A 20,872-nucleotide genomic window follows, 5' to 3' on the forward strand; every position below is an offset into this window, starting at 1 on the left:
GTCCACAAAGGTGTTGTTTTGACACGTGATTCTAATGCATATTTTAAGCGGTTCGGCTGCAGTCTTGATAACCATGCTGAGCTACAGTACTGGATGGACGTAGGCGAGCTGGATTTCTACCAAAAGGTATCTCATACTGAACCGAGAAACCTCCACCATTCTCCACTGCGAGGGGGAGTGCTGTAGCGCGCCTGGCCTTCGGTCCCTGTTGTTTGAAAGAGTGGGGCTGTAACCCCACAGCCCTGGCTGAACTCCACTCTGGGCGGCTCAGTCTGACCTCTCTGAAATTCCCCTTTAATTCCCTGGCAAAGTAATTTCTCACTCCTCCTCCCCTTTCGCTGGTGCAGAATGGCTTCTCTTTCACCCAGGGGTGGATGCAGTGGGCCTGCTCCTCTCTGGGAGCTTTGGAGGCCTTTGGGATGAGAGGCACTGCATTAATATAGAGAATCTTGATCCATGTGAAAGCCATGTTCCAGCCAAACGTCTGCTTGCTTGCAGAAGCCTAACAGTGTTCAGCAGTAACAATGTTTGTACGCACCAAAACATGGTTAGGTATTTCCTGGATGTGTGCTTCTGCTTTATCTTCCTGGGAATGTGAAATCCATCCTTTCCCTGCTAACTTCTTCCCGCTTGGAATAGCATGATGTGACGAACACTTGCAGCATATCTGGAAATCCCTGTTTTCTAAGGATCTTATGTGCCAAACAGACATAACAGACATAAATCTGCCCAGACCCCTGGAGCAGCAGCTTGATCATATTTGTTGGGTAAATTGTGTATTAAGTGATGCGTTTTAATGACCCCCTACACTTTAGAAAAGGAAAGGTTGCTGAAGTTTTTTTTATTTCGGGAACGGACCGAAAGCGGAGACAGCTGGTCACGTGTCTGGCAATAAATCACACTCGTTCTCCGGTGCTCCTGCCATCGGTTCGGCGGGCTAAGAAGCGAGGTTGAGGGGGGTGGGCGGGCGTCGGTGTGATGTTTCTTCTTGTACTGAAACACAAAAATAACCCAGCCAACATTTTCTAAGCGAAAGGCTTTGAGAGAGACGGGGAGAGAGGAATCGTCTAATTAGGCTTCTCACTTCACCCCTGTCCCCTGCCCACCACAGCTGCCATCGCTCCCCCCCCCCGCTCTCCATACCTGATGATGCGTATTGATCTGCGTCTGATTCACCATCTATTCCCGTCTCGGGCGGCGCTCTCCAGGGTGCTGAAGGCGGGAGTGGAGATGGAGCTGTCAGCCCACTCTTAAACAAGAGCGAAGGCCGGGTTTTAGCCAGCTGACAACAGGTGATAAAGATGGATGAAAGGGAGACGCTTCTTTTAGTTTTGCGGCTCCTGGTCCCTCTCTCTGCCTCCACCCCCGCCCCCCCGTCCCTCCTGTCTCTCTGCCGGCTCGTTTGTGCGTGCGCCGCCGCCGAGCTCAGAGCTGTGGCCAGGGGAAGGGGAAGTGATAATTGAAGTGCAGCACTGCTCATCCACACCTCCGCGGCTCTCGAGACACCTGCTCTCGTTGTCGCGGAAGACTTGGTGATTCTTTCTGTGTAGGTGGTGCGGTGGCTCCTGGGTTCGATTCTGGGTTGGCGTGCCTGTCCGTGTGGAGTCTGCATGTTTCCCCCTCGTTTGCATGGGTTGTCTCCCAGCGGCGGCGGTTTCCTCTTGCCTCTCCCGGGATTGACTCAGCTTCCAGGTTCTGGGTTTCTTCCTCTTGCCGCCTTTAAGATCTTCTGTTCTCTCTCCGTGTTTGTAGTCTTGGCCTTGAGACTCCTGGGTTGGTCCGGTCCTGTCCGACGACGTCAGGTGTGTCCGGACGCACACACCCAGGGCCGCGGCTGTTCATGAGGCCCGAGTGGTGTGTGAAACTCATTGCACGCTGGAGTGGCGATGTCTTCTCAAATCCCTTTTATTAGCTGGCTTTCTGGCGCCCTCCCCACACCCCGAACCGGACAGCGGTCATGATGGATACCAGCCAGCCTCGTAGCTCCAGACCTCAATAGGCTGGACTTTCACAGTAGTCGCGATAAACAGTGTTGGCCCTTTGCTAAACTGCCTTTTTTGTTTTTGTTTTTCTGTAGCTAATCGGCAGGATAATCTGTATTTTTTAAATGAAATCCTTTGAATAACACGCAAAGAATGAGTCATTTCTGCTTTTGCATGCGTTGCTGTTTCTTTTATTGCTGCGCATCTCCTGTCGAGGAATAATAATAATCCGTGGCTTGAACTCGAAATCCCCTCCCCGCCACCCATCAGGTGAAGTCATCATCTGGATCCCTTTTAAACGCAGGAGGCCGTCAAGGCGGGAGGCCGGCAGTGCCTGAGCATGGAAGGGGACGATTTCCCCTGCAAGAAAGGGAGAAGTACGTCTGTGGCGCCTGATTCCCAGCTGCAGGGCCGTGACCGTGCTCTTCAGGACGCTCCGCGCCGGCGGGTGCCCCCTTGGTCTGGCAGTGAGCAAGAGAGCCGAGCCGGGGCGCTGGGCAGAGCGGGGCCTGGCAGCAGCAGATAACCAGACCCGTGAGACCGATGCCCTTTGTGTTTGCGTGAGGGGGCCAGGAGGCCCATGGAAGGAGGGGTTATCACTCCACTTTCCTCCTTTCCGAGCTCTTTCTTTCTCGCGCCCCCCCCCACCCACCCCCACCGCCAGGCCCAGCCAGCGTGTGGGAGTCTGAATGATCTTCCTCTCTCTCTCTCTCTCTCTCGTTCTTAAATCTCCTCCCTGGGGAGAGAGGAGCAGGGGATCGAACCTGCGATCGTGGCGTGACTAGCACCGTGCTCTAACCCGCCGAGCTGACCGGGAGGAAGAAAGGTGCCGTTTCAGGCTGCGGGCCAGGTTGTCGGGACTACTGGCAGCGGCAAGACAGCACTCCGCTCGGAGCGCGGGAGAAGGTGAAGCCCCTCAGGGAGCCAGATCCCTCCGTCACTGACGGGAAGGGCCGTGTGCGTGTGGAAATGCGCGTTTGTTTTTTTTTTTTACCAGTCCTGTTGAAACGGCCTCTGTTTTGAAGCAGAGCGGCGCCAACCTCCTGTGTGAGCGGCTGCGTCTGGCCCTGCGGGATGCACGAGGCCGGTTCGCCAGGCAGCGTGCTGCTTTCTGTGACCCGTAAGCACACACCACCGCCACAAGCGGGCCTGTTTTAACAAGAGGGTGTCGGTAGCGATTTTCACCATCATTTCCCTGTCAGCATCCCTCCTTCCTGCTGAGACCAGGGCTGCTGCGTTGGCAGCTCAGCTCTTCCTGACCTCACTCAGTTCGTTCGTGGCTTAATTGGCTTTATTGGAGCAGGTGAAGAGCTTCTCCCCCCTCTTCAGGTGCTGCTGCTTTTGAGAGACCTAGGATAGCTGCAGACCCCCCCCACGACTGGGGCTGGACCACCCCTTTCTCTCGGCGATATGCGTCCCAGCAGTGCAACAAAACTAACTCCTGAGAGCTGGAAGCAGAAACTGTTTTCTCTTTATCACCTCTCTCCTCCTCTGTATCTGTCCTCCCTCCCCCCCTCTCTCTCTCTCTCTCTCTCCCACCCGGTTTCTTGGCTCCAGCGCAGCGGGTGCAGGTGACACGCAGCGTTCCCAGGATCTATTTGGGGGTGTATCCATGGCAACAAGCTGTAATGTTAAAAATAGGGGGGGGAGCGGGGGGGTCGACTGTCAGTCACGCAGGCTGTGCTCAGACACTGCCTGGCGCTCGTGGCAGGAGCGCGTGTTTAATGCATTTGGCTTTTAAAAAAAAAAAGGCGTGTTCTGGCCATGTGACGGCGCAGCACAGGGGCGCGATTAGCATTTCTGAACCTTGACTTGAAATATTTTTCACTTGTGCGGTGGAGACAGTTCCTCGTGCCCGACTGCTGTTGCTAACAAAGCGCCACTGAGGGAACCCCCTCACCCCCCACCCCGGGGCGCCAGACCCGCGGTAGCCGAGCGGACGCAGGTGTCCGGAGTCCCAGCCGTCCCCGCGCTCTCTTAACCAGGTTTTGATCAGAAATTGCCCACGTGTCACCCAGTCCGCATGCCACGAAGCAAATATTGGCAGATACTGGTCTGTCATCACAGGCTTTCCTGTTAATTAATGCCCTGTGATCAAAACTGTAGGCACTGCAAAGCCAGCACGAGCTGACGCCATGTCAGGGTGCCAGCAGACTATCTGCTTCTCTGTGCCCATCGCCTTCTTCGCCATGTTCACCAGATGGATTGCAACTCTGCTTCAGCAGGCCAGATACGGTAGCCCCTGTCTGCCTCGGCAGCATGCTGTCTGCGGAAGAGCGAAAACAGATTCTTTCGGTGAGGGCCTGAGCCAAGCTGTGAAATTACGGTCTCCTCAAAATGAAAATGTAAATAAAAAAAACATCCCTACTGTACCAGACAGCTCACAACTTGTCAGCTAATGCTCCTTCCGTAAGCCTGGGCCATCCTACTCAGCTTTTCCAAAGGCATTGTTCCTTTTCCGCACGCACGTGATTTCTTCCTTCGAGCGGCAAATCCAGTCCAGTGCAATGCTGCATGTCTGCGAGAGGTGGGGTGATACTGGAGCACCTGGGGGCAACCCACATGGCCATGAGGAGAACGTGCAAACTCCTCACAAACAGACACCTCAAACCATAGTAGAACCCGGAGCCTGGAGCTGTGAGGTCTGAAAAGCTCCTGGTCTGAAACCAGGAACAGTTGGGGAACCGTGAAAGGACATCCTTAGAGATGAGGATCATCAAAATCCAAAATTAATTAACGGGAAAAGGTAGGTAGTTACCCAGAATTCCTTCATTAAATATCGGGGACTGTGCAGAACGCGGTTTAAACGTTCAGGAAAAAGAAGAAATGCAAACTCAATGCTCAATATATCTCTTTTAATTATAAAAACAAAGAAACAAAATGCAAAACACTTGGAAAAATATTACAGATTGAAAATAGGCTGGACCATAGAAGTAAACAGCAGAATAATTCAGACTCGAGGAGCTGACAATGAGCTACGAACACCGAGACACAGCTTGTGAACGCAGGGCCAGCTTTCTGCTGCACTCTGGTAACACCTGCAGTAAAGACCCTTGTTCACATTCAGTTAAAGCACACAGAGTGCGCACAATTGTGATGGATGCTAGGGCTGCCAGCAGGTTAGGTAGGGTTACAGTGTGACCCGGTCCAGACTGGACCAGTGATCTCTGGACTGTAGGGTTACAGTGTGACCCGGTCCAGACTGGACCAGTGATCTCTGGACTGTAGGGTTACAGTGTGACCCGGCCCAGACTGGACCAGCAATCTCTGGACTGTAGGGTTACGGTGTGACCCAGACTGGACCAGTGATCTCTGGACTGTAGGGCTACAGTGTGACCTGGCCCAGAGATCTCTGGACTGTAGGGCTACAGTGTGACCCGGCCCAGACTGGACCAGCGATCTCTGGATTGTAGGGTTACAATATGCCCAAACTGGAACCTGGTTTAAACAACAAGACAAATCTATTTTTGTGGCTCCTTTTGCTCTTCTTGCTTGGCGGCTGCTGTTTTGTTTCTGATAAAAAAAACTAAAGTTATTGTCTGCAGACTGCATGCTTAGGAAACGGAGGAATTAAGGAAAAATAACAAAGGGAGATTTGAGAGGATGAAACGCGTATTTGCATTCAGAAGAAAAGTAGGAGTAGAAAAAGAAAACCAGAACTGTGATTTAGTCCGGGTTTAGTTGAGTCTGGAGCAGAAAGGGGCTCAGTGCTGTCTGATTGCCCAGTGGGGTTATTCAGCACGACGGACCTCTCTAGCCAAGCAGTGCTGGTGCTGTATGATATTTGCCTGGCCTGTTTGTTCCAGGCGACTGACTGCGAATCAAATATGAAACGTGCAACTGCATTAGAAATGCAATTTTAAGTCATCCAAGTAGAGAGAAATAAAAAAAATTGTCTCAGACTGGCAGCCCTAGTTAATGCACATCTTTAGCTCCCCGCGGAGGTGGAGGATGAGGTTCCTCAGACAGACGTCGCAATAGAAATCCCAGTGACCCGACTTGTGGTGTCCCCTGTCATAATAATGCTGTTTCTCCGCCTGCTAACCTGTAAACAAGCTACTTTTGTAAGGCATAAGAGCTAACGAGCCAGGTTGAGCTAACGAGCCGGGCTGAGCAAACGAGGCCGAGGGAGGGGGGGCAGCCGCCGGCTTGAGAAGGGAACAAAATGTTAAAAGACTGCGCCCCGGCAGACCTCGCCTCCGCGGTTTGGTCCGGCTGGGGCTGCTGTAGGAAGCCGGGTCAGAAAGCCGCCCCCCGGAGTGAGTTTTAGCTCCTCTTGTGCCACCTGGGTTCTGATCCGCTGCCGCGACTTGGGTTCGCCCAGCGGCGCTCAACCTGACTCGTCACTGCCCCCCCCCCCCCCCCCCGAGCGGACCTGCAGGGGGAGCCCAAGAGCGGACCAAAGCGGGCGGTCGGGCAGCTCTCGCGTGCGGTATGACCATTTTAACAACGACCCGGGAGGAGAGCCCCCCCCCCCGTCTCCACCCCCTGCGGCACGAATACATGATCGTGTCCCTCCCTCCTCTCTCCCCCCGCTGCCTCACCTCTCTGGCTCTTCCCTCTTTAAAGGAAGGATAGGGGGGGATTCCAGCAGCCCCCGACTGGAGCCAGGTGAGTCACCCCCAAAAAGCTCCCTATCCGAATCGTGCCTTCTTCTCCGCCTTAATCAAGGTTTGACCCTGGGCTGAGTTTGGCCCTCTCCCCTCACACATTACCCATCAGTTTAGGCCACAAGTCCCGTTCAGATGAGAAGCCGTTTTGTTACTTGATTAGGGCCAGACAGCAAAACAGATTCCATATTCCGGCAATGCCAGGAAATCCCCGTTTTCCTCTCTCGCTGGGCAAAACTGTTTCCTTCTCACGTTTCCCGCCCGCTGCTCCTCGGCTCCCACCTTGTCAAATCTCTTTATACTGGCGGCCCAACCCCCCGCCCCCGCCTGCACAAACTCGACAGAGGTATACGAGAAATCGTTGGTGTGCGGCTCCTCCGCGGTCTCCCTCCCAGAGGCCCCTGCTTCCTGCCTCGCTGCCCGCGCTTCTGCAGTCGGAGGGGGGCAGGGCTGGAATCGGGATACCTGCAGGGATGAGCCCACTGTCGCCACCATAAGGAGGTCGGAGAATAAAGATTTAAAAACATGTAAACATTGAAACTCTTAATACACAGAGTCCTCCGATCCTCTTCTTTATACCTGTATTTTAAGACCCTCATCCCCGCAAGGGATCACCCAACCCAATTTACTTGGCCTCCTGGCGGGGAGACGCTTTTATCTCCCCCTTCTTGTCCAAATACATCTCAGGACACATTCACTGTTGTAGTTTTATGATTGCCTGGAGCATTGTTACAATCTTAGAGGAGTCTAATGAACCTTTTAAAACTGGATGCCATAAATTGCACCACAAGACAAGTGAAATACTGAACAGCCCAAGATCTCCAGGTGCAATATGTCCGGGGAGGAATGACTGACTCGGCTTCGACAGAGAGGGGCATCACAATCACTGTCGGTGTCCTTGTGCTTCCAGTGTTGACCACTTCCCTAATGAATCTTATTACGAGACCCTTCCAGCGTTCGTACTGTGATGCAGCCCCGCACTGAGAGTCGTGATCTGCAAAGCTGGGATTTTCCACATGGAATCTCTTCCTGCAGTTTTGCAGTTTTCCTCTGCTTCCCACAAGGATCCTACCCCATAGAGCGCAGATTAGGGCAGCATCCTCTCTCATGATCATCCCTCCTTGCTCTCACCAGAATGCTCCAAACTTTAAAGACCAAAGATGACATTTGATTTTAGTTTCTTTTGCAGACGGCGACTGACATGTGACACATACACAATTTACCTCAATAACGTCATGTGACCAGCAGGTCACGAATCGTTGAAACCGAAGCTGACATTCTCCTACACGAGGACAACTAATATGCATGTCTCCTGCAGCCACCAGGGCGGCGACACTTTGTTTGCCCAGTAGCGCATTGAAACCACAATGGCCTGTTTGCTTGGTTCTTGGTGTTCTTGGGCCATTGTGTCATTCATGTATTCCTCCCTCTCTCGTCCTCCTCTGCTAGCGATTTCCTTTTGGATCAGGGGGAGGAGATGCAGGGCTCTCCTCCGTCTCTCAGGCGATGCGGTAATCGAAAGTGTCCTTCTCCATGTAGTCTGTCCAGGTGGACGAGGGCATACTGCGATAGGGGTCCAGCAGGATCCGGAAGCAGCGTACAATCAGGAGGCCGAGGAAGATGAAGAGGAGGAAGACGAAGACAAAGGCAGCCTTCTGCTCCAGGGTGAGAGAGGAAGGGACGGGGAGGGCTGCGCCCGAGGCAGACAGGGTGCTGCTCAGGAGCTCCTCCGCCATCTTGGGAGTGGCAGTTACCACCCACCCTGGGGGGAAGGTGTGTGTCTTAGGCGGCCATCTTGGGAGTGGCTAGGAACTGCGTTGCCAGAGGCTCCTGTGGGAAAATCAACCGATGAAACAATATTACTACATTTTAAACTGTCTGCTGCACAGCAGGTCAGAGTGAAACCATAGTGAGCCAAAAGAAACAGAAACAATTTTAATCCCAAGGTGAAAACGGGACAGCCTTACTGCACCATTTCAAGAAAATAAAAAGCACGATTCTGCCTGTAGCTTCCCAATTCAGTTTGTAAGCCCTCACTCTATACGCGTTGACTGGGGCCTGATGCTGTCTCTGGGAATTATTCTCTGAGCTGCTTCCTGTTACTCATTCAAGTTTCAGTCCTGCTTGTTTCCAGTGCAGCATTAATCATCTCTGAGTCGTATGTGGCCCCATCTATAACCACACAGCAGCTCGGAGACACTAGGCAGCAAGTAATGATTGTGGTCTCGGCGTCTCGGCTCCTGACTGCTCCGTGCGTCTGGATGTGGAGAGGGCGCCCCCGCCTTCGTGAACCAGTGTCCCTGTCCCGCTGGGTGACAGGGAGCGGAGACGCCCCGCAAACTCCAAAACGAGCGCCTTGCATTCTATCCCAAATCCAATACCTCTTGCTCAAACCCATCCCCCTCTTCCCAGCCTTCAGTCCCAAAAGATGATCGGCTGGCTTGTAGTCTCCAGACAGCTGCTCTCTCCTTGCCCCCATTTCTAAGCCCCTCAAATGCTTGGCGCTGTGTTCATGCCAACAATCATCCCACTTGCCTCGGTCCACATGATCTCTCCATCACTTAATCTGGCTTTTAATTGAACTGATAATTAACTTCATTAAACTTTTTTTTTTAAATTGAGAGTAGGCAGGCGTCTCCAAGCACTGAAGAGCTGGAAACAAAAAAAAGAGCAGACTGAGAAGATTATTAGCTCCATTTAAGGGTTTAATTAAAGAACTTTAGAAGAGGCGAAATTCAAATTAGACAGGGGAAACCAGGCTCCACTGTATCGTTCTAACAGCATTCATACCCATTCTTCCATGAATTAAAACAAGATTACTTGGGCCAGTAGTATACATCCTAGCACTCATGGATTCATGAGGAGCTGGGAAGTAGCTGACTGCATCACTGGTTTGGACACCGATAGAAATAAATAGCAGTACAGGGTCTGCCTTAGAGATGTATGGTTTTAAAATGCTTTGACAGCTTCTTGCTTGTTCCTGACTGCAAATTAGGATTGCCTGTATTGTGCCAAAGTCTCTTGGCTGTAGGGTTACAGTATGTCCCACCCCAGACTGGACCAGCGATCTCTGGACTGTAGGGTTACAGTGTGTCCCACCCCAGACTGGACCAGCGATCTCTGGACTGTAGGGTTACAGTGTGACCCAGACTGGACCAGTGATCTCTGGACTGTAGGGTTACAGTGTGACCCAGACTGGACCAGTGATCTCTGGACTGTAGGGTTACAGTGTGACCCAGCCCAGACTGGACCAGCGATCTCTGGACTGTAGGGTTACAGTGTGACCCAGACTGGACCAGCGATCTCTGGACTGTAGGGTTACAGTGTGACCCAGCCCAGACTGGACCAGTGATCTCTGGACTGTAGGGTTACAGTGTGACCCAGACTGGACCAGTGATCTCTGGACTGTAGGGTTACAGTGTGACCCGGCCCAGACTGGACCAGCGATGTCTGGCCTGTAGGGTTACATTACAACCTATCTGTGTACTTTAGGGTTACAATATGATAAAATAGACTCTGAAACTACCAAGCACTGAAGAGCTCGAAACGAAAAGGATCTCTGCCGGTTCAAACAGTAAGAAAATTCAAATTTCGATTTCATAAATGGACCCTGTCTGTCTATGCTAAAAAAATGTTGTTGTCTGCCGAAATTACCGATTTACGACCAAGAAAAGGGAGCAAATGAGGAAAAACAACAAAGGGGCATGTTCAGAAAAAAACGACGACCAGCACTGTAATTTAGTGCTTCAAAGCCATGTGCCCTACAGGAGTTTGAGCACGGAGCCAGCAGGCCTTGCTAAGCAAGCAGTTCTGGTACTGTGTGGTATTTATTATATGTGTAACAAATGGTCCAGGCAAGGATGAAATAAATACAGTGCAACAGCATGATAGTTTCTGAAACACTTCTACCTTATTATCTCAAAGAAGAAGAGGAACGACTTCTGGTTTGGTGGTGATCCTGGAGAGTGCTATAGGAGTGTCCTGGACACTCTCACTGGAGAACTTCATTAATTAACTGAATTGATCATTGCGCTAATTGGTTGGGCTGGACACACAATTCCTGGGTCTTTATCCCCATTAAGGCTCGAGTCTTTTTCAGACTCTTGCAGAGAAGCAGCAGTTTTTCACAGCACGGGGACCGTGCAGCAGTGCGCAGCAGGGGGGGCTAAAGTCTTTGACAGACGTGACAGCTGGGGCCGACTGCCTCAGTCGGAGCAAGGCACAGCCCCCTTGATCAGAGGCACAGCAGAGGTGTCTGCTGCAGGGATTCGAACCCTTGGCCGCCCCTGCCCCCCGCCCCCTCAAGCCTGGCGCTCACCATCTCTGTGCCACACCGCGGGCGACGTGTGCAGCCGCACGGAGGAGCCTGCGCTGTGTGGATGGTGGCAGGGCTGCCTGACACTTCAGGATGAAACAGACAGGGATCTCCCGTTGTCCCCGATACCTGTGACAGTAATCACAGCCCATCTGGGCTCCCGTGTGCGCGCTGGAATGAATAACCGGAGGTTTCTGCAGTTGTGCGGAAATCTGAGAGCACGCAGCGCACACTCACCCAGCGACGGCCGTGTTACATAACTGTTGCAGCAGCCCAGGCCCTGGAAGCCAGAGCCTGCTGTGCATCTGTTGATCACACACACACACAAAAGAAACGACGTTGCAAGCGAGGCTCTCCTGGCAGAGTCATACAGGGAGGCGGCTTCAACCCTGCCGGGCGACAGAACCGGCCGCCTCGGCTTCTCTTTTACAACCCGGATGATTTGCATGATGAGGCGCCACAGCCATTATGTCATTTCCTCACTCGAGCGCTATAAATACCGTCCCTGATCCCCTTCTCTCCCTCGCACTCGTCCTCTGCATCCCGCCTCCACCTGCGCAGCTGGCCCCCTGGGTCATTCCCCTCTCGGCAGGGGGGATCCCAGCCTCCTCCTCCCCTGGCCAGGAGGGTTAGGCCAAGCTGCTGTACCCCTAAATGCTCAATAAGCCTTTCCATCTGTCTAATGGCCGCCGTCCTTCAGTGAACAATATGTGGGGCATCGGCATAGTTTGGAATGAGCTGCGAGGGCGGGACAGGAGTGTACAACAGTGGCTGGCATTGCTGTATCGCCGGCCTGTCCGTCGAACTCATCCGTGGGCTTTCTTTGAACGTCAGACCAAAGCCCCTGTAAAATCTATTTCAGCGCAGCTCCTGGGGAAGAAGATCTTCCTTGTTGATCAAACGTGTCGATTAGAAAAGAAACCCTCTACAAGATGGAGGGAGGGAAGAGCTGGGAAGATCCCGGAGCCGCCACGCTTCCGGAAGGGAGCGAGCCGAGATCAGATTGGACACCCCTCTGGGAAGAGCGCAAGGGATTAGTGGGGCAGCCCATCGCCTTAACCCCCCGGCCACCAGGCGTGCGCCCCCGCAGGTAAGACCCCAGAGGCTCCGGACGGGAGGGTTGGGGGTTCGAATGCTGGGTGGGACACTGCCGATGAGCTCTGGGGAGAGCAGCTTGGGTCCCAATGCCCACGCCGCCAACGAGAACCTGTTCTCAATTGACCCGCTGTGGACAAATACGGCATTAAGTTAAAATAAAACGTAAAATACGCAAGGAAGCTGTCGGGGGCAGGCAGGTCTTTTCATTGGAAAGAGAAAACCAGGCGGGGCCCGTCCTCTCAGAGCTGCGCAGGTTATATTTACATTTCTGCCAATGAAGTCCCTCATCTGACTTCTCGCAATCGCTACAAGAGAGCCTGGAGACACGCCTGGTCGCACAGAAGCCTTCCTTTTCGCTAGGCGCTGATCCTCGACGGCTTAATGAAGTCAGGTTTCAAGGATCACGAGATTTTACAGAACAAAAAAATAGAGATGTGTGTGACGGGGGCGGGGTGTAGGGGGACTGATCTCGAAATTTAACCCTGGAGAGATCTTGGCAGGGAGAGAATCGCTGATTGCAGAGAGACGGACCGAGATAAACACAGACAGGCTGACCGACAGACAGACACAAACACAGACAGGCTGACCGACAGACAGACACAAACACAGACAGGCTGACCGACAGACAGACACAAACACAGGCGGACTGACCGACAGACAGACACAAACACAGGCGGACTGACCGACAGACACACAGGCGGACTGACCAACAGACACAAACACAGGCGGACTGACCAACAGACAGACACACAGGCGAACTGACGGACAGACACACAGACAGGCTGACGGACAGACACACAGGCGGACTGACCGACAGACACGCAGGCAGACATAAACTGTCAGATAGACAGACTGTCACACAAACACACAAACACAGAGGGACTGACTGACACAAATACAGACAAACAGATCGACAGACACAAACACAGACATACTGTCACACAAACACAAACACAGGGAGAATGACAGACTGCCACACAGACAGACACAAACACAGAGGGACTGACTGACACAAATACAAACAGATTGACAGACAGACGGGCTGTCACACAAACAAACAAAGGCAGGTTGTCAGACACAAACACAGGAAAGTGACAAACAGCAGGAGAATTACGGACACAAAGGCAGACAGACTGACAGGTGCAGACGGACACAGAGACAGACAGACGGACTGGGCACACGCACAAAGCCGAGGGCTGGGGCAGACAAACACCTTTTGCTTTTTACACAAGAGTAGCTGCTTCACCTCTCCAGCTCTTTCCAGAACGCGCCCCAGTACCGGCAGAGACAGTGGGGTTCTGCTGGCCCCCTCGCCCACCCACAACCCCCGGGAGTACCACGACGACACAGCAGGACCCCCTCTGCGCAACTTTGCAAAGAAAATAACACAACAGGTGTGGAATCTATGCTGTCAGAACCTGTGAATGGATTGATTTGAACTCTCTCTCTCTCACAAAAACAGCTGCACTATATATATACACAGCATATGTGCACAGACCTCAACTAGACAACCAGTTGACTGGAAAACCGAAAATCAGAAGCCGGATGGAAGTCAAATTCTTGATTCTTCATGCTCAGCGGATTTTGAAAACGGGAAGGAACGCATCCCGCACAGAGCAGGCAGGGGGGTCTGGCGTCCTGCGTGACAATGCAGCAGGCAGGTGGACGCCGAGGATCTCGCCGGGCGTTCAGTTATACAACCCAGCTACTGCTGCATGCCAGGAGCCCGGGGCTGCCCTGCCCGCGGCCCCAAATCCGGGGTGACGTTGGGGCGCCTACTGTAGAGAAGCGCCCCCCATCCTTCGGTCAGTTTCGCCTGCACAGCCCCCCCCCCCCCAAAAAAAAACAACCCAAAAAGCTCCTGTTGTTTTACAGCGGAGCCCCCCTGTCCCGGGTCTGCCGATAACGCGCATCGCCGGCCGCTTACCTGCGTGTTGCTCTGCGGGGAGGAGTACTGTAGCCACTCGTCTCCCGATCAACAGGCTGAGATTTTCTCTCCCCGTTGAGATGACGGCTGCAGGACTTTTTCTTCGTTTTATATACCCGCTAGCCCTGCTTATTTCCCTCTCTCTCTCTCTCTATCTCTCTATCTCTCTCTCTCAACCCTCTCTCTCTCTTTATCCATCCATCCCTCCCAATTCCTCTCTCGAATCTCCTATCTCCCTCCACCCATAGTTTTTTTCCCTTCCCTCGACAAGAAGAGGAGCTAGCGGTGTCTCGTCGCCCATGGCAACCAGTTGCTATGGCGATCCTGCGAGGCGATTCATTTGCCGTTTTTTTTTTCCCCTATTTTGGGGGGCTGCTGGTGTTGGTGGTGGGGGCGGGGGGGGTGGAGTTGTTTTGTTGTGTTACGGATGACAAAACTTGGGGCCCGGGAGCGCTCGACTGCCCCTCTGCGTTAGTATTACCGCACTCGCTTCTCCCCGGAGGCTTACACAGGGGAGAGTCGGGGACTCCACGCACGGGCGGGGAATTAATCAGCAAACTTATAGATCAGGTTAACCCCCCCCACCACCACCACCACCACCACCCACTGCGCCCCGCCTCGGCCCCGCACCCACTCCCACGCCTCACCCTCACTCATTGCAGGAATTGTGAAAAGTCCCCTCTGAATTCAACAAGCGTGCAGCCAAAACAGCAGCGACAGAGGAGTGAGACCGCGACCGGCGCCGTGCCCGAGGAAAATACAGCTCCGTCACCCGCCAGAGCCCAGCGAGTCGAGTCCACCAGCCCCCCCCACACCTCCAGCCCCGCTGACGAGCGCTGATGGGAATCCCGGTTCCGACGGTGCTGCCCGGCGCGACGCCAGGTCTGGAGATGGGGGCAGTGCGTGGGTTTCAAGCGGGTGACTGAGGGCGGGCTGCGCCGCACCTCTAAGACAGGAAAACCAAGGTGAGGCTGGAAGGAGGAAGAGGAGGAGAGCTCGTTTTCACCTCTCCCGGTTACCCGAGTTAACTCAGTTGAAGTGCATACAAACCCGACGACAGGAGGCGCTACTTTACACAAAGAGTGGTGGGAGTTTGGAACACATAACCCAGCCTTGTTGTCGAAAGCCGATACCTTGGCTTCTTTCACATATTTTGAACCCAGAGGCTCTGATTACTCTTTCAGGTAAAGCACACGGATACACACACACTCACAAACAGACGTACGTGCAGGCATGCACACACACAAAGGTATTCACATGTTCACATGCACTCACATAGGCATCCACACACAAGCACGCACACACTATGTGCACACACATACATACACCTGCAGTACACACACAGACACATACAGTAAAGGAACAAGTAAAGGTTTAGTCCATGCTGAAAAGAGAAGAAAAGAAACAACGTTTCAGCTGTGGAGCCCTCTTCGGGTGTGTGGCTCTTTTCAGCAGGAATAAACCTTTACTTGTTCCTTTGCAGCCTACGCATGCTGACGCAGCTGCCTACTTGAACAACTGACACAAACAGTATGTGCACGCAGACACGCAGACATGCAGACACAAGCAGTACGTGCACACAGACGCACAGACACAAGCAGTACGTGCACATGGACACTCAGACACTCAGACACTCAGACACATGCAGTACGTGCACACAGACACACAGACACACAGACACAAGCAGTACGTGCACATGGACACTCAGACACTCAGACACTCAGACACATGCAGTACGTGCACACAGACACACAGACACAAGCAGTACGTGCACATGGACACTCAGACACATGCAGTACGTGCACACAGACACACAGACACACAGACACAAGCAGTACGTGCACATGGACACTCAGACACTCAGACACTCAGACACTCAGACACATGCAGTACGTGCACACAGACACACAGACACAAGCAGTACGTGCACATGGACACTCAGACACTCAGACACATGCAGTACGTGCACACAGACACACAGGCACATGCAGTATGTGCACACAGACACACAGACACATGCAGTACAGGCACACAGACACATACAGTATGTGCACACAGACACACAGACACATGCAGTATGTGCACGCAGACACACAGACACATGCAGTATGTGCACACAGACACACAGACACATGCAGTATGTGCACACAGACACATACAGTATGTGCACACAGACGCACACATGCTTTTCCAGGTAACGGGACAGAAACCCTACAATGGCTTCATGCTTTGTACCGAGGCTAAGCTGCAGTGTCTGACTGCCCAGGGGCTAACCGGGAGAGGGGGTTACTTAAGGGTGCATAGCACATTCCTCTGCTCTCATCCCGATGCCTGAGGCAGTCTCCGGGGAATGAGGAACTTGCTCTAGAGTGACCGGTGTTCCCGAGAGGAAACAGAGGGGAAGGAAATGGGATCACCTGCTCCCAGTGTGCACTCGGCACCAGCCGCCGCAATTAAGACTCGCCAGGGCTCTCCGAGGAAATTCGCCTGACACAGACTGTCCAGGTTTAGATGAAAAATGCTTGTGCCCTGCGCCTTAGATTTCTCGTTCCTTCTAAAGTTAAAATAAGCAATTCATTTCTAAAGCTAACACAGAGGAGTAAAATGTCGTGTCCTATTTTGGTCACCACACTGGAAAAAGAAACAGCGATGGTATTTAGATGAGGGTGCTGTATATGAAGGGAACTGATTCTCTTCAGTCTTGTACGGAGGAGATCAGGAGGGAACTCGACATAGGGATTCTAAATAAACCATTACTGGCCAGATAATGAACCGAACAGATTAGTTCACTCTCAACAATGAAACAAAAACTGGAGGACACAAGTGAGAATGATGAGGCAGGGTAAATAATAATCCTAAAATAATCCTTATGCTTATACAGTATAGCGCTCTCCTGGACACTCCACTCACAACGCTGTACAGGTCATGGGGATCCCCTCCACCACCACCAGTGTGCAGCCCCACCTGGATGATGCGCCAGTACTCTCCCCACACACCAGCTCTCAGTGGGAGAGAGCAGAGTGATGAGGCCAGTTCACAGATGGGGGTTATTAGGTCATGATTGGTAAAGGCCGGGGTGGGGGGGGGGAGGGAGGAATCTGGCCAGGAGACACCCCTACTCTTTTTGAGAAATACCCTGGGATTTCACAGAGAGTGAGGACTTCGGTTTCTGAGCTTCAGTGACCTGCCAGTTGTGAGTTGCAGGGTGCTGTAACTACTTTGCAGTCTTTGCACCAAGGGTGGTGGGTGTCTGCTTGACCGGCTGGGCAACCTGTTCCCTACTCCCAGCACTCTTTGTGTAGGGGAGTGCCAGCTGTTCTTGGATTCAAATGCTCTTCCGCTTCTCTCCCACGCTTTTCTGGAGATTACTTATAGTCACGGGCTTGTGCTTTACGGCAGGACAGTTTATGTTACATTGTTAACATTATAATCTCTTTTCTTGAACGGCTTCCCAAAGGACTTACGTCTCTCTCACACTCCCAAGGCTCCTTTCCAAGAACAATTATCCAAAATCGGAAGAAAAGGTTACTGCAAAATCTCTATCTTGAGGCATCCGAGTGGAACAAGGCATTCAATGTAATCTTTTGAGAACGACAGTACTTAGTCCTTGTTTTGGTCTTTTACCAACATTTTCTGTGCTTTTCCTTCCTTTCGGAAAGTTTTTAACTTTTGTATTTCTTTGTCTCGTGACTTGTTCAGTCATGAAGAGGAAATTGGGAGCCTGAAGCCGTTAGATGAGCTTCAAAGACACTCCAAGAATGTTTTAGGATCAGTCTAATTAAACCAGTGTGCAATGTGACACTGTTTAGGGGTCACCAAACACATGGGCCTGGGGATCCCCACATTTGGTGGGTCCTGCTCCGGGCTGACACCCCAGTGACAGAACCGAACCTTAAATCGGACCGAACAACAGGAATTGGGGTCCTTTTTTCACCATTCAGGAGTAACTGCGGCTCCTGAGTAGACAAAGAAAAAGGAGCTTGAAAAGATTCCAGTCAAGAAACTCGTTAAGTTTGATTAAGGATTCAATTAAAGAAAGAGGTGGACTGGACGGGGGACCCCAAGACCAGGAGCTGGGTCAGTAACTGGAGAGGGACGGGGCGCTGGGCCCCCTGCCCTGTCAGACAGCCAGCTGCCAGACAGGATGAGCGTTGATCTTCTTCCTGGGCTTCAATAATGAAGAGACACCGAGACCTGCTGAACACGAGGATGGGAACAGTACCCTGCTCATCCGTGCCACAGCTCCGGCACGCTCCGGCACGCTCCGGGCTGGTAACCTGAGTGGGCACCCTGCAATATTTATCATTTATCATGTTTTCCGGGATGGCGTGGATCGCAGGATCAAAGCCAAGAACGGGAGAGAGGCACTCGTCAGATTTCCCCCCACTCCTTTCCCCAGTGTGTGAGAGTGTGCGAGTGAGTGTGTGTGCACGCACATGTGTGTGTGTGAGTGAGTGTGTGTGCACGCACGTGTGTGTGCGAGTGAGTGTGTGTGCACGCACATGTGTGTGTGTGAGTGTGTGTGCACGCACATGTGTGTGTGTGAGTGTATGAGTGTGTGTGCACGCACGTGTGTGTGTGTGAGTGAGTGTGTGTGCACGCACGTGTGTGTGTGTGTGTGAGTGTATGAGTGTGTGTGCATGCACATGTGTGTGTGTGAGTGAGTGTGTGTGCACGCACATGTGTGTGTGTGAGTGTATGAGTGTGTGTGCACGCACGTGTGTGTGTGTGAGTGTATGAGTGTGTGTGCACGCACGTGTGTGTGTGTGAGTGTGTGTGCACGCACGTGTGTGTGTGAGTGTATGAGTGTGTGTGCATGCACATGTGTGTGTGTGAGTGAGTGTGTGTGCACGCACGTGTGTGTGAGTGTATGAGTGTGTGTGCACGCAAGTGTGTGTGTGAGTGAGTGTGTGTGCACGCACGTGTGTGTGTGTGAGTGTGTGTGCACGCACATGTGTCTGAGTGAGTGTATGAGTGTGTGTGCACGCACATGTGTGTGTGAGTGTATGAGTGTGTGTGCACGCACATGTGTGTGTGAGTGTATGAGTGGTTTCTTTGGTCATGAATACACTGTGAATCTCACAACGCTGCTAGCAAACTCCTCAGGCAGTTCAAAACTGGGACAAGGTGACCTTTCAGAGCTCCCAGTTTCAGTGACTTGGCTCATTACTGCTGGTGTGTAGAGCACAGTGGGGGGAGATGTGGGGCCCCTCCTGTAAGTAAAGAGCTTGGAGTGTAGAGTGCAGAGTGCTGTATCTAGAAAACTGCAAGATTTTGGGCAGAGACAGAAATTCTGGTTATCAGCACAAGTCTGTTGGTGCGGAGAGGAGGCCTAGCTGTGCAGTAAGATCACTGCAAGCTGTCTGCATGTCCGGCCTGGCAGGGGGCATGTCAGGTCCCAGGTGCGACTGCACACGCTACACTCGAGTAGACTGAAGCTCAGACTCACCGGCCCATCTCAAATCCCGATCTGGTCATTTTCTCTTTTTTACCAGAGCCCTCTTCATCCTGCCCTGAAGGAGCCGTGACCCAGGCTGTGCTCCGGGTCTGGGGTCGTTTTCATTTACCCCTGGAGACCCTGGTCCTATCAGATAGAGGAGAAAAAAAAAGGTTTCAAGAACAGGACACACTGACTCGCACCCTGGACCAGACACCTGTCCTTCGCAGGACACACTCACTCGCACCCTGGACCGGACACCTGTCCTTCGCAGGACACACTCACTCGCACCCTGGACCAGACACCTGTCCTTCGCGGGACACACTCACTCGCACCCTGGACCAGACACCTGTCCGTCGCGGGACACACTGACTCGCACCCTTGACCGGACACACTCACTCGCACCCTGGACTGGGTCCCTAGGGCTTCCCTGTGGAAATCCTCTGTGAACAGCCGCCGTGACGTCACCCCACAGCCCTGCGCACAGGAACGCGACCCCACAGCACGGGGGTAGGTATACCGCCGGCCGTGCCTCTCGGAATAATCACATTGCGCCGAATGAGCAATCAATCCAGACCCACAGAGAATAACAACAGGAGCGCCAGAAACGACACCGTCACTTGTGCGTGTTTGATCATTTTTACTGCAGTAATGCATCAAGAGATTACACACCGTCCGACGGGCCTTCATGATCCGGTAACGGAATTTGTTGTTGGTTTTATGCTGTCCGAGTGTGTGATTGACAGCGAGGTGAACGTGTTGTAGAAATCCTCCCAGTTTCCCGAGCCTGACAGACCTCATTTAGCGACATTATTATTTTTATTGTTATTATTATTTTTCACGGTGGACGGCTGGACTCTCGCTCTCCCTTTGATCTTCCCGCGCCAGGGGGGACGTATCCCGTGGTACCCAGCTCTTCGTCACCATGGCAACGACGACGGAAGGCGAGAGTCGGCGGGGGAGGGGGGGAATTATATCTTAATTAACGACACCTAACTTTAATTAGACGCATCTGCCCCCCCCCCCCTTTTTTTTTTACACTCGACGATTTCAACAAGTGTTGAAGTTTTCAAAAGTAAATTCAGCAACGTCAAAAAACAGACAAACGGAAACGCAAGGACGAGGCGGCGGTACCGGACCGGACCGACCCGAGCTCACGGGCCGGCTGTGACCTTGGAGCACGATAGGTAAGGAAAACTTAAAAAAAAAAAAACAGCGTTTTGTACTCTCAACCTTGCCTCCATTCCGAGTTCAAACCGTTTTTAAAAAACTCTTTGAAAAAGCCTCAGGTTTTTTTTTACTTCAAGCGTATTTTCGAACTGTAAACCTGGTCAAATGTGTTGTGTTGTATAGTTTTTATAAAAAAAAACTTCCACCGTGTCTAAAGTGAGAAGCAGCTCTTACTGGCACGTTATCACATACATAAAACGAAGTGGTCTGGGAAGTACCCTGTGTTGGAGTATTTTAAAATGGAAATAAGAGGGTATTTGCAGAATATTTCGA

At 52.4% G+C, this 20,872-nt stretch overlaps 1 protein-coding gene across 1 annotated transcript; it reads right to left on the reverse strand.

The window, feature by feature from the left end:
• Nucleotides 1-4,816: 4,816 nt before the first annotated feature.
• LOC148815266 (cortexin-3) lies at nt 4,817-14,017 on the reverse strand. Its single transcript, XM_088905181.1, has 2 exons — nt 13,933-14,017; nt 4,817-8,422 (listed from the first exon to the last, which is right to left on the reverse strand). The coding sequence occupies exon 2, from the start codon at nt 8,326-8,328 to the stop codon at nt 8,092-8,094; it is 237 nt and encodes a 78-aa protein (XP_088761307.1). The 5' UTR covers nt 8,329-8,422; nt 13,933-14,017; the 3' UTR covers nt 4,817-8,091.
• Nucleotides 14,018-20,872: the final 6,855 nt, after the last annotated feature.

The sequence above is a fragment of the Atractosteus spatula genome, chromosome 25 (assembly GCF_055471065.1).
Source record: "Atractosteus spatula isolate fAtrSpa1 chromosome 25, fAtrSpa1.hap1, whole genome shotgun sequence".
NCBI lineage: Eukaryota > Metazoa > Chordata > Actinopteri > Semionotiformes > Lepisosteidae > Atractosteus > Atractosteus spatula.